A 13,007-nucleotide genomic window follows, 5' to 3' on the forward strand; every position below is an offset into this window, starting at 1 on the left:
GGACCTGGAGGAGACTGACAATAAATCAGAGTGTCTCCTGTTTGTCAGACCAATCCCTAGTGTCATAGTCTCTCTAAGGACAAAGAGAAGGTTACAGAGGCGGTTGGGGGGGGAGGGGTCATAGGAGAGATAGCTCAGAAAGTCTGTGAGCCAGGGAAGCTGTGTGGCAAGCAGGCCACCTTGGAGGGCTTGCTTCTCAGGACTGAGAAGTCTCAGAGCAACAGCCAAGGAAGGTCAATGGAGGAAGGTGAGCAGGCCAGAGCAGGAAAGCTACTAGTGTGGGCCAGCACGGGGTGCAGTGCTTGCTCCATAGACAGTCCAGGTGACTAGACCCCCACTAACTGCCTGCATTTCACTTCCTGGCCAGGTTGACTATGAGAGTGAGGAAGAAGGGGAGGAGGAAGTGGAGGAGGAGGATGCCCAAGAGGAAGGGAACATCAACAGTGAAGGTGCCCACCAGGCTCATGAGCCAGGTGAGGAAGAGGGTTCAGGCCTGGAGGAGGAATCATCCCAGAAGCCTCCCCGCCGGCACTCCAGGCCTCAGGGAGCAGAGGCTGTGGAACGCAGGATCCAGACTGTGCGGGAGGCCCACTCATTCGTTGAGGACTACCAGTATGACACAGAGGAGAGCCTATGGTGCCAGGTCAGTCTGTTCAGCTGGGCCATCTCCTGAAGAAGCTCTCTTCCTTTTCTAATATTTTATGCATATGGGTGTTTGTCTTTAAGGATGGCTGCACATGTGTACAGTGCCCTTGGAGGCCAGAAAGGGCATCAGATCCCCAGAAAATGGAGTTACAGATGGTTGTAAGCCACCATGTGGGTGCTGGGAATTAAACCTAGGTCCTTTGGGAGAGCAACCAGTGTTATTAACCACTGAGCCATTTCTCCAGCACCCCCAGAAGACTCTATCCTCTAAAGCACAGCCTTACGCACCCCTCTTTCCAACCAGTGCTCAGAAAAGTGTGCTTGTGAGTCTCAACTACAGGCCTTGTAAGTGTAAATCTTTGAAATGAGTCACATCCTTTAATCTCTGCACACAAACATGTCACCATACACCGCAGATATGACAGCTTCCTTCCTGCCAGGAGACAGTAGCCCATCAGTTCTTCTGCCCCCAAATGTCCCCTGGCCCTCCTAAGGATTTCATGGTTGTTGATTGTTTTGATATCAGCATCGACGTACTCCTTGTCTTCTCTTTAGTCAAACTCCATGGTTCCCAAGTGGTAGCTTGTATAACAGAACTTGCTGTGGACCCCGAGCCCAAAGTAGCAGGCACTGCATTGTGGCCATTGAAAGGACCGGCAGTGGGGTGGGCTTGAGTCTCAGTGTCCTCACTGACTTCTGTTGCCTGTTTCAACCTTGAGTTTGGGTCAGTTAAACTACCCAAATTCAGTCCTCCTGCCAGCCTCTGCAGCAGGATGGTCTCCCCAACCAGACCACTGAGTGGACCTGCAGGCTTCTGCCCTGTTGATGGGGCTAGGAAAAGTGTCTTCCCTGACCCAACTCTCTTTCTCTTGTAGGTAACTCTGAAGCTCCCACTGATGAAGACTAATTTTGACATGAGCTCCTTGGTTATGGCCTTGGCCCACAATGCCATTGTCTATACAACCAAGGGAATCACTCGGTGCCTCCTGAACGAAACAACCAACAGTAAGAATGAGAAGGAGCTTGTGCTGAACACAGAGGGAATCAACCTCCCCGAGCTGTTCAAGTACTCCGAGGTGTGTGAGCCTGCAGCCTGGGTGCTGCTCTGTGACAAATCCTCAGCCCTGACCTCATATTCTTCTGGGAACTAGGCCCTGGGAGTTGAGCTCCAGTCAGCCAACTGGACCCTGCTGAAACATATGTGCTACATACACTCTGGTCCCCAAATCAAGTGTGCGCCCTCATCCATGACCCAGGAACTCTTGGTGCCTATTAGGTTGGCAGTATAGAAACCTGCTCGACATTAGCCCAGACTTTCTCAGAGTCATTTGAGAACCCTCTTTGTGTTTTATTTTCTCTTGAAATGAAGTTCTTCCTAAAGTAGAGTATAGGGAGCACTTTGCTGCATTGCTGGCCTGAGTACTGCTGCTCGCTTTATCTGGTAAAGGTAGCTGCAGCCCAACACAGAGCGCCTGCCAGGAGCTGAAGGAGACCCTGTGCTCCATCCCATCTCCTCCCCAGTCCTTTCTCCTTTCTATAGAACGCTTCAGGGCATAAGGGTTTCCTCCAGGCTACTTAGGAGTTTGGGGCTGTTCTGGTCCCTTATCTCCTCGTCCACATTGCACTGTCTAAAGTCCTGTGCTCCCGTGCTTCTGCCTCCACCAATGGTGCTCTAGAGCTTTTTACCAAGAGCTTGCCCAAGGGGTGAGCAGGAAGAGATCTGTATCTCCTGAGTGCGCAGGATGTGGCTATATTCACTTGGGGTTTGTTTCAAGTGCTCAGCCTGGCAGCCTATCTCCGTCTCCTGTGCAGTGTGGCTAGTACTGCGGCAGGGCCCGCTCCATCCATAGTGCAGAGCCACTGAGAGTCCCTCTGGCTCAGTTGGAGCCTCAGGCCTCTAATGAGGCCCAGGAACTTGTGGGGTTCAACCTGTTCCTGCCCTGGGCACCCTAGAGAGGTGTTTGAGGGACTGCTCCTTACCTCCCAAGCATCCATCCCAGTAAACAGATCTTTGTTAAAAGTATAATAATGAACAACGAAAAAATGTTTCTTGCTGAATCTAAAGTGCGTCCTGAGTTGTCTGGTCACAACAGCCCTGACTGGTGTGCAGCAGCAGTTCTGCCAGCAGCATCCCTTTCCCTCATCCCTGCTGCCTCTGCACACTTGGCACCAGCTGGGTCAGCCATGGGCACAAGGCAAGCGAGAATGGTAGAGGACATGCACACAGAAGAGAGCTGGCAATGGGCACTTAGGTCAGTCTCTCCTTCCCTTGCCCAGGTGCTGGACCTGCGCCGCCTCTACTCCAATGACATCCACGCCATGGCCAACACTTACGGCATCGAGGCTGCACTGAGGGTCATTGAGAAGGAGATTAAGGATGTGTTTGCAGTGTATGGTAAGCAGAACATGACAGCATACCTGGCCTAGTGGGAGTGCCCAATGGCATGGCAGAGAACCGAGTCAGCCGTGCATGCAGGTGGGAACAGAAGCGTGGTGTGGAGTATACAGGGGCTGTAGTTGCTTGAGAGTCCCCATGAGAGAGCATGGGCGATGGTGGCTTTGACTCTTGAAGCCACTCAGTGATGTCCCAGTTGCTGGTGCCTTTTGTGAAGTTCAGGGTTCATGGCTTGACCCATCAAGGTTCTAGATTCCAGGTAGAAACAGCACCGTCCAACAGATTCTTGTTTCTTGTGCTACTAGATGAACTTATGTGACGATGGAGTCCGCGCAGTGCCTGGGCCAGGTGTAGGGTGAGGGGTAGAGGAGCTGAGAGGCACCTTGGGGTGTGGTCGCAGCTGCCTTGTGTCAGGTGTTGCTCCCCAACTCTTCTCCTGTCACTGCTTACCCCTCCTAATTCTGCCCCGTGACAGGCATTGCAGTTGACCCTCGCCATCTCTCCCTGGTCGCTGACTATATGTGTTTTGAGGGTGTTTATAAGCCACTCAATCGCTTTGGGATCCAGTCAAGTTCCTCCCCTTTGCAGCAGATGACATTTGAAACCAGCTTCCAGTTTCTCAAACAGGCAACCATGATGGGTGAGTGTGAGCAGTGACTTGGGCCTTCCCTAGTCAAATTGGCTCGTCCCGCAGTGCGTCTTTGCATGGGTAAACTTGGAATCAGAAGTGGAGAAGCAACAGACAGTAAAGGTCTGCATTCTGATGGAATAAGGCGGGGTGTCTCCTCTTCCAAACTAGGTACAGGGCCACAGTGTGAGTGTGCAGGGCCTCTGAGGCACCCGCTACACAACCTCGGCATTGAGTCCTCAGACCCCGACACAGGCTCTTCTGTTTCTCACAGGATCCCATGATGAACTGAAATCACCTTCAGCCTGTCTCGTGGTGGGGAAAGTCGTCAAAGGCGGGACAGGCCTGTTCGAGCTCAAGCAGCCCCTAAGATAGCAGCATTGTCTGCCTAGCCCGGAGGACCTGAGGGTGGGCACAGCTGGCCATTCAGAGTGACATAGCAGACCTTGGGCTCCAGAAAGCAGCTTGGGCCAGCTTCACTTTTCTGCTCCCATCTCGGGTTCAGTAACAAGGCTGCCCAAGCCCTCAGGATGACCATGGCTTTACCTGTGCTCCAGGAGGCCTCGGCCAAATCCCTGACGAATGCCCAGGACTTCACAGCAAAAATGCCACTGTGAGCCATTGCTGTTGGCAGTCCCAGGTGCCACCGGTGAGAACCATTGCCAGTGGCTGAGAAAGCATCCCTGGGGCCTCCTGAAGAGCCTGAAAGGACATGAAATGGCTTCCCCTCCCTGCCCTCTTTGGTGCAGCCTCCAGAGGAGAGTACTCAAAGAGTCTCCACCCAGGCCAAAGACAAAGTGACGCAAGGCCCTGCCTGGTCCTGTTGGCATTGCTGTATGACTGCATGCACCAGAGCAGACTAGCCCCACAGCCAGGACATCTCCGGGACCCCAGCAGTTCTCTACCTCACAGAAAGCCCCAGGGGTCCCTCTGGGGCTATTTAGCAAGTAGCCTGGCCTTCCTGCCTCTGCTCCTAGCTTCATGTCAAAGCCTGCAGTCACCCACGGGCTCTGTACTGTGAGGTCTTTGAGGCATGCGATAAGGTGTCCTGACTAGGACGAAAGGGCAGAGGCTTTGTTCGACCATGGCCGATTCTATTTTTGTCCACTGTTGTTCCAGCATGGTCTGAGTAATAAACATAGCCAGGACTGGCTGTTGGGAGAGAATCAAGACATAGGTTTTTAATCTGTTCCCTTCATTTATAGTTTTTACATCTGATCATTGGGATTTTCTTGGCACAGTCAAAGTTCAGTTACTTCTTCCTGCTTTTATTTGGCAATCTATGGACAGGTCTCAGCCCTGACCCCCATTCTTCACCTCTGACTCCCAGGCCCCATGGCCAGAAGCACAGAACAGAAGCCTATGGGAAGAATTTGTGTCAACCTTTGTGGAGTAAGAGGGCCGCAGTGGCCTCAAGAATGAGCTGGGTTAAAGGTAGGCCTTGCCAAGAGAGAGACTCTGTAGCCTTTTCCAGGCTCATGATGGGATCCAGCCCGTGCCTCCTGTGTGCACCCAAGAAAGCCAGCACCTTGTGACAGACTATAGGACATGGCATAGAAGAATGTCACAGCTTCAAAGGGAGGCAGGGAGGAAGGGTCCCTGGAAAACCCTACCCTGAGGACGCAGCCCGCAGGATAAGGCACTCATTCTCAGGGTGAAAAGGTAAACTCATTACTGTTTCTATGTGGAGTAGAGTGGTGAGAAGGTGTCCTCGTAGGAAAAATAAGCTAGGGCTGTGGCATCTAGAGAATATATGGTTTCATGGCCCCAGCCTCCCCCGGAACTGAAGTGCATGGAGCTGAAGGAGCAAACCCTGAGTGGAAAAGCATGGCTAGGGACTGACCTCCCCTGTGCCTGACCTGGCCTGTACTGGAGCCTGAGGTGGTGGCGGCTACCCATCCTCGCAGTATCTGATCCCTCTGTCTCCATCTTCTCTCTCACATTTAACTTGGGCCACTGTAACTCTTAAACTCAAACTTTGTTCAGAAAAAGAACATTTGCAGTCCTGAGAATACTCCCAAGACTGTTGCCATAACCTGCCATGGAGACCAGCCTCAAAGGGTTCCGAACAGAGAAATACCAAAACAAACAAGTGATTCTATAAAATGACCCCGTGAGAGGGAGGTGAGCAGGCTCTAGATACGAACAGCCCAATGTGCTCTCGCTACTCCTCTGCTTGGGAGTGGAGTCATATCCCCCTTCAGTGCTGAGGACAGCCCAGGGCGCTCATGCCAGGCCTACCTCTAAACTCTGTCCCCGGCACCTAGCGACTATTTTAGAAGGCTGATAATAAAACCACACTCCAAGATTAAGATAGAATGACCTGGGATGCAACCTGTGTGTGGGAAGAGCTCCAGAAGATTATACAGCAAGAACAGGCTTAGTTAACCCAGTCCTAAGTACTCTAACTTAAAACTAACTTCACATAACTGTGAGACGACTTCTCAGAAGTGAGTCTCTAGCCCTAGGTCCTAGCGTGAGCTCTAGATAGCCAATGTCTTCTGGTTCCACACATTGTCTGCAGGGTTTTAAAGGGGCTTTAAAGGCAGCTGCAATGACCTAACACGAAGCCTGGCAGAAAACAGGTGCTGTTCTCTCAGCAGAAAGCTTCCGAGTCCAGCACATTAGGGAAACGGCATGTCCACCTTCCAGAGTTCCTGCCGGGACACCACAGGGCCAAAAGGAAGGGATGTTTGACAGCCAATATTTCCTCTAAAACAGTTCCGTGAGAAATTCTTATCCACACATTACAGTTTGGCTTGATGGCACACACATGTAAGTCCAGCACTTGGACTCTCTAGCTCAAAGTCTCCATGTGAATTCAAGACCAACTTGACCTACATAGTAAGATCCTGTCCGAAAGAACAAGGGCTAGAGTGCAGCTGTGTGGGAGAATCCTCTTGCAAGGTTCTGGACTAGCCCAGCTCAGCAAATTAAAAACTTAGACCCTCAATATCTAAGGAGAACCATCCCTCTGGTTCGGCAAGTGCCTCTGCCCTTCTGTGTTAAGGACTTTGGGTGCAGGTCCCAGGTGTCACTGAAGGCTCTGTAGTGGTTACACTGAAGCAGGTGTCAACAGGGTGGCTTTGTGCTCGGTGGCACCTACTGTTTGCCTGCTCCCAAAGATTGCACCCAGTGCCCATTCTCCCAGTTTTCTCCCATCCTGCATCCATCCCACCACAACCTGCACTTGTGTGAACCGTGTGGGCCTGCTCTCACAGAACCAGTAATACAGCATGCCAAATGCACTTCGCCAGGAAATTCTGCCTCGTTGCTGACCAAAGGTTAAGGTATCCAGAAGGCACCATGTGAGTTTGCACCGCACAGTCCTCTATATAGGACCAAACTGCTGGCTCTTTGGGGAAGAAAGAGAAGTCACCAAGGTGCTCAGAGGCCAGGAGAGAGGAAACTTGGAAAAATTAGTTCAGTCATTGCTTCCCACTGCAGTTTCCATTCCCACACCAGCCTCGCTCCCATCGTGGTCCAGCCATGTGTGCCTCGAGAGGACAGGTTCCTTCCCTCCTGTGCAAGGGAGGTGCCCGGCCTTCCTGCATGCCTTTCTCGTGTGTGCACATTAGTGGTTAACAAGTGTTCAAGGAGTCCTCCACACTCCAGGTGTTCACCTGCACACCAGGTGCTTCTCAACTGGGCACATTTGCACCTCCTCCCGCACATCTGTCACAGCTGTAGAGATGCTACTGGCATCTAGTGGGTACAAGTTGGAATGCTGCTGTAGTTCAGTGTAGTCTTCACAGCAGTCATCCAGCTGCAGACGTCACTAGTGCAAGGCTGAAAGGCCTCACCACACCCGCCTATGGGCTGGGTGTGCTTTCCAGGGGGTGGAATCCTTTCCGCTTTAGTCTCCCCACAGATGAAACGGCATTTCTCCATTACTTCTTACAGTGGTATATTATTTGTGTTTTAATAAATAAAGCTTGCCTGAAGATCAGAGGGCAAAGCAGCCATACCAATCAGCCATACAGGCCAGACAGTGGTGACACACACCTTTAATCCCAGCACTTGGGAGGCAGAGGCAGGCAAATCTCTGAGTTCAAGGCCAGCCTGGTCAACAAGAGCTAGTTCTAGGACAGGCTTCAAAGCTATAGTGAAACCCTGTCTTGAAAAACAAGACAAAACAAAAATAGAATGCTTCTTTAACCATTGCTCATTCCTTTTCATTAGTTAAAATTGTGTTTGTTGCACGTGTCTCTTTATCTATATCTTGTGTGAGAAAGAGAGAGACGTGTATGTAGACCAAAGGTCAACCTCAAGTCTCGTTCCTCAGCTGTTGTCCACTTTATTTATTTATTTTTGGTTTCTCTGTGTAACAGCTCTGACTGTCCTGGAACTCACTTTGTAGACCAGACTGGCCTTGAACTCAGAGATCCACCTGTCTCTGCTTCCCTAGTGCTGGGATTAAAGATCTGTGCCACCCTGCCTGACCATTTTATCTTTTTGAGATAGGGTCTCTCAGCCGGGCGGTGATGGCACATGCCTTTAATCCGAGCACTCAGGAGGCAGAGGCAGGTGGATCTCTTTGAGTCTGAGGCCAGCCTGGTCTACAAGAGCTAGTTCCAGAACAGGCTCCAAAGCTATAGAGAAACCCTGTATTGAAAAAAAAAAAAAAGAAGAGAGATAAGAGATGGGGTCTCTCACTAGCATGGAGCTTGCCAAGTAGGCTAAGCTGGCAAGGGAGCGCCAGGGGTTCACCTGTCTCTGCTTCCCCAGTGCTGGGTTTATTGGAGCTTTCCATCACACTGGGCCTTTTGATCTGGTTCCTGGGGGTCCTCATACTTGCACAGCAAGCACCATACTGACTGAGCCAACTCCCCAGCCCCTCTTTCACTCCTTTTTGTTTTTACTTGGTATGCTTCTGCTTGTCTATTTTAAAGAATTATTTGTTGTATGTAAAAATAGCCTTTTACAACCTGCCTTAAATACTCTCTCAGATCATTACACGAGGAGATAAAATAAGTCAAGAATTTGGTACAAAGTTGAAGCTTGCAAAGCCTTCCATACGGTCAGCTCTGAGCTGGATAGAGTAGCATGTGCCGTGGCCCGCTCACCCAGTCCTATCATCAGCTAGTAAGGGGTGTGACTCCTTCCCTCTGTTAACAACAGCTTGCTCAAGGACAGATCTGCAAGCCTGTGGTAGACTGAGGACCTGAAGCCAGTCTGCTGGCTCAGAAACAGCTCTTAAACTTCCTGTCTCCAGCCCCTTTGTTCAGAAGAAGCTCACTATTATTAGGGAACTTCCCTCCAGAATACAGATCAGGGGCATCTCTTCTCTGTTGTATCTGTGGTACAGGGAAAACTCCCCAAAGAAATCTTATGGATTCCCAGATTGCAAAAAGGCAGACTTGGAAGTTGGAAAAAAGTACCAAGACCCAAATTCTGGGCTCCTCAAAGGACTCGGAAAGCCCGTGGCTAAACTGCATAGGGAGCCCGGTGTGGGCTCTGTAGTCATACAGGCCGTCTGTGGTGCCATGTGATCAAATCCTTGGCTTGCTTCCTACTGGCTGTTTCACAGAGAACCAAATCTACTTAGAGAAAGTGAAAATGTCACCCTAGAGTTGGCACGCATCTCAATGAAGACTGCTGATATCCTTGCTCAGCCACCTCCTGACACAATCCCTCGGTAATGTCTGGGGCAAAGTGACACTCCTCTGCTCTGATCACTGAGCAGATGGCAAGACGTGAGGTCAAGATTGCTGGAGGGAAATGGAGTGGCATTCCATTTGTATTTTAATAAATAAAGCTTGCCTGAAGATCAGAAAAGTACAACAGCCACACTGGCCAGCCTTGCAGACCAGGCAGTGAGGACACACATCTTTAATCCCAGTAGCCACAATGATACACACTTTTAATCCTAGTAGCCACACTAACTTGTCATAGAAAACAGGTGGTAGTGGTGCACACCCTTAATCCCAGAAGTAGAGAAGGTTATAAAACAGGAGGAGACAGATTACAGTGTCAGTCTCGTTGTGAGATTCTTGGAGGCAGGATCACCATTTTCAGACTGAGGTCGAGGTAAGAACCAGTGGCTGGCTGCTTTGCTTTTTGGATCTTTAGGTTGAACCCCAGTTTCTGTGTCTGTGTTTTTATTAATCGTGCTTCAGGGAAAAAGGAAGTTCTACAGAAGTTTGTGGACTGTAGGCTCATCACATTGAAGATCAGTGACCAACTGCTGCCAGAGGCCGCAGTCCTCAGTGCTCCAGGCTTCTGCCTGCTTCTGCTTCTTAGCCTGTTAGCCAGACCATCTCACACAGCATCCTGCCACCTGAGGTCCTTGGCATGTCCTGCTCTGCATTTGCAGACTGGCCCCACCAGGCATGGATTTCGTCCTAATTTGCTTTCTATTGCTGTAATAAAGCATTTAGACCAAAAGCAACTTAGAGAAGGAAGGGTTTTTATTTGGTTCTAACCACAGTTCATCATTGAGGAAAGTCAAGGCAGGAATTCAAGGCAAGAACTGAAGCAGAGTATGGAGGAACACTACTTTCTGGCTTGATTTCCAGGCCCAGCTTGCGTTCTTATACCTCCCAGGACCACCTGCTCAGGGATGGTACTACCCATAGCGGCTGGACCCTCCCACATCAATTACTAATCAAGAAAATATTCCATGGGCATACCTTCAGGCCAATCTGATGGAGCCCTTTTCTCACTGAGGTTCCCTCTTCCCAATGACCCTAGTTTGTGTCAAGCTGAAAACAAACAAGCATCACCACAGGTTTTTAGGCAGCACCTTGCCTTGTGTGATACATTCTTCATAGCAGTAGGACTATCCTAGGGTAGCTGTATGCTGTCAGCCACAGGTATAACTAACACATACAAGACCAGCTTTCCCAGTGATGGGGACAAGTGAGTAGCCATGTGGGTTAGTTCAGGACCGTCTGCCCCCCTGTCTTGAGTGGTGGATGAGCAGGGGTCGCAGAGCGACCAGATCAGAAGGAGGCTGTTGGGTAGACTGAACAAGAAACAAACAATGCTGGAAGCTGCTCTCTGGGGCCCATGGTCCCAAGGAAGGAGTAGGGCCTTCTGCAACTGGTTTACACATGCTCATCTCCTTACCCATGGGAAGTGTCCATACAGCTACTGATGGGAGAGGAGAACGCGAAGTCAAGTTCTGCTCAGGGCCTGACCTCCAGTGAGTTTCCCAAGGCTGAAGAAAAGCCTGTGGTAATTTTCCAAGCCCCGCACAGGCCTTCCCAGGAGATACACCCACAGCTCAATGGCCTCTCTTCATTTCCCCAGCATTTTTCTGGGCATCTTTATAACGTAGCCAAGAATTCTTGTTTCTGGGAGCTTAGTCATGGAAAGATGAGGACTTCCCCTAGCCAGGCCCAAAGCCTGTACTGGGGAAAGGGGCAGGGTGAGTGTCACCCATCAGAGGACTTCTTAGGCTCATCAGAGGACTTCTTAGGCTCACAGTCTTGGACAACATCCCTCCTATGAGAAGGTAGGTCCCTGATGACTCTGATGTGGCTTTCTTATTCTGTAATGTTTATTGCTCTATAAAAGTTGAATATTTTCCACATCTCTTCCATCATCTGCTATCTGTATGGGATCTTAGAAGAGGGGTTGGGTCCACAATCGCACAAGGAAGGTAGACAGCAATGTCAGCTTTCTTTTTTATAATTTAAATTTTTTATGTGTATATGAGTGTGTACCTGAGTGTAGGTATGCACATTGCATGCATACAGGAGCCCACAGAGGTCAGAGAAAGCTCTGGATCCCCTGACATGAAATTACAGGTGGTTGTAAGCCACCATGTGGGTACTGGGGCCTAGTCCTTTGGAAGAGCATCCAGTATCTTCCCCTTAAGTCACCATTCCAGTCCCATAGAGGTTGCTTGTGTGTCCAGCTGCCCACCTGCCTCTTCTACACACGGAAATTTCAACCAGGCTGCAGTGTGCTCAGTCATGGTTGGCCGAACCCTGGCCAATGATGTATAAGAGATCCTGGGAAATGTTTGTCTAGAATTCTCCAAGTCTCTGGCAGGAAGGCCACCCTCCACTTTGCTTCCTGTTTTGCACATATCCTATAAGGGTTATGCAGCTGGGAAGTCATCTTCCTGAGAAGAGCCAGGAAGGCAGAGGGCCGCTCGTCTTAGTTCTTTATTGCTGTGATAAGATACCATGGGAAATTGTAAATGACAAAGGTTACTTGGGGTTTACAGAGTCAGAGGGTTAGAGTGTGACCTTCATAATGGGGAGCATGATAGCAAGCAGGAAGGTATGGCACTGGGGCAATAGCCGAGCGCTCACATCTTGAGACACAACCACAAGACAGAGAGACATACACATTGAGAATGGTGCACATCTTTGAAGTTTCAAATCCCCAGTGACACAGCTCCTCCAGCATGCCACACCCCCTACTCCTCTCCCAAGCAGCTCCACCAACTGCAGACCAAGTCTTTGAATAGATGAGGCTATGGAGCCATTCCCATCCAAACCATCACCCAACCCAGCCCTGGAAGGGTCTGAGGTAGCACATCTTGATTCTGCACTGCTTTGCTATGTGATGTTAATACTCTGTTGTCATTTAAACATTGTACAGGGAAGACAGTTCATCTCATCATGTCACTAACGTTAAGAAAACTTAGCCAGGCGTAGTGGCACACACCTTTAATCCCAGCACTCAGGGAGCAGAGGCAGGTGGATCTCTGTGAGTACCAGGCCAGCCTGGTCTACAAAGTGAGTTTCAGGGCAACCAGAACTACATTGCGAGACCTTTTCTCACAAACGGAAAAAAGAAAAGAAAGCCTACTAAAGACGAGGACAGAGGACATGTACATGGCGACGGTGAAGACCACAGAAGTAGATTATCAGCTAAAGTGGGAGCTATCAAATGCCGATGTCCATTTAACTTTAGCTTTACGTGAATGAAATTTTCTCTGCCATTCATCCCAGCAGTTGTTACCACAGCAACAGACAAGCTGATCCCACTGTTGAAATACAATGATTCCTAGGATATTATTTTTAGAGCCTTTAGTATTTTAGGAAAACTCTTTGTACATAGATTTAGAAACTTGATTTTTTATAAGAACGGGAGTAAGCATGGCTTTAATATACACTGTGACTTAACAAGCTTGTATATATTTGCTAATTTCTCTTTATCCCCAAATGACTGGCTCAGAGATTGTCTTCCTAAGCTTGGAAGACACAATTGACCTCTTTTTCACTTTCCTCTACCCTTAGGCTCCATCATCATTTTCCCAGTGTGTTTAGAACCAATTTTCTCTCTGTTCTTTGTCCTCGGTAGATCTCTGCATCTCTCTCTCCTCCTGCCTCTTCTCTCTAGAAATTTCCCAACCAGTTTTCCTGTATTCATGCTCAC

At 49.6% G+C, this 13,007-nt stretch overlaps 1 protein-coding gene across 1 annotated transcript in view; it reads left to right on the forward strand.

Annotated features, from left to right (window-relative positions):
- Window positions 1-4,833, forward strand: part of Polr1a (RNA polymerase I subunit A) — a 64,191-nt gene extending 59,358 nt beyond the window's left edge. The window contains exons 30-34 of the mRNA XM_041639341.1: window positions 368-643; window positions 1,521-1,721; window positions 2,923-3,040; window positions 3,516-3,680; window positions 3,943-4,833. Of these exons, the coding sequence (XP_041495275.1) occupies window positions 368-643; window positions 1,521-1,721; window positions 2,923-3,040; window positions 3,516-3,680; window positions 3,943-4,043 (861 nt within the window). The 3' untranslated portion in view covers window positions 4,044-4,833. The remainder of the gene's footprint in view (window positions 1-367; window positions 644-1,520; window positions 1,722-2,922; window positions 3,041-3,515; window positions 3,681-3,942) is intronic.
- The last annotated feature ends 8,174 nt before the right edge of the window (window positions 4,834-13,007 follow it).

The sequence above is a fragment of the Microtus oregoni genome, unplaced genomic scaffold, assembly GCF_018167655.1.
Source record: "Microtus oregoni isolate MIOR12 unplaced genomic scaffold, Mior012 000002F_ref0000024, whole genome shotgun sequence".
NCBI classification, from domain to species: Eukaryota; Metazoa; Chordata; class Mammalia; order Rodentia; family Cricetidae; genus Microtus; species Microtus oregoni.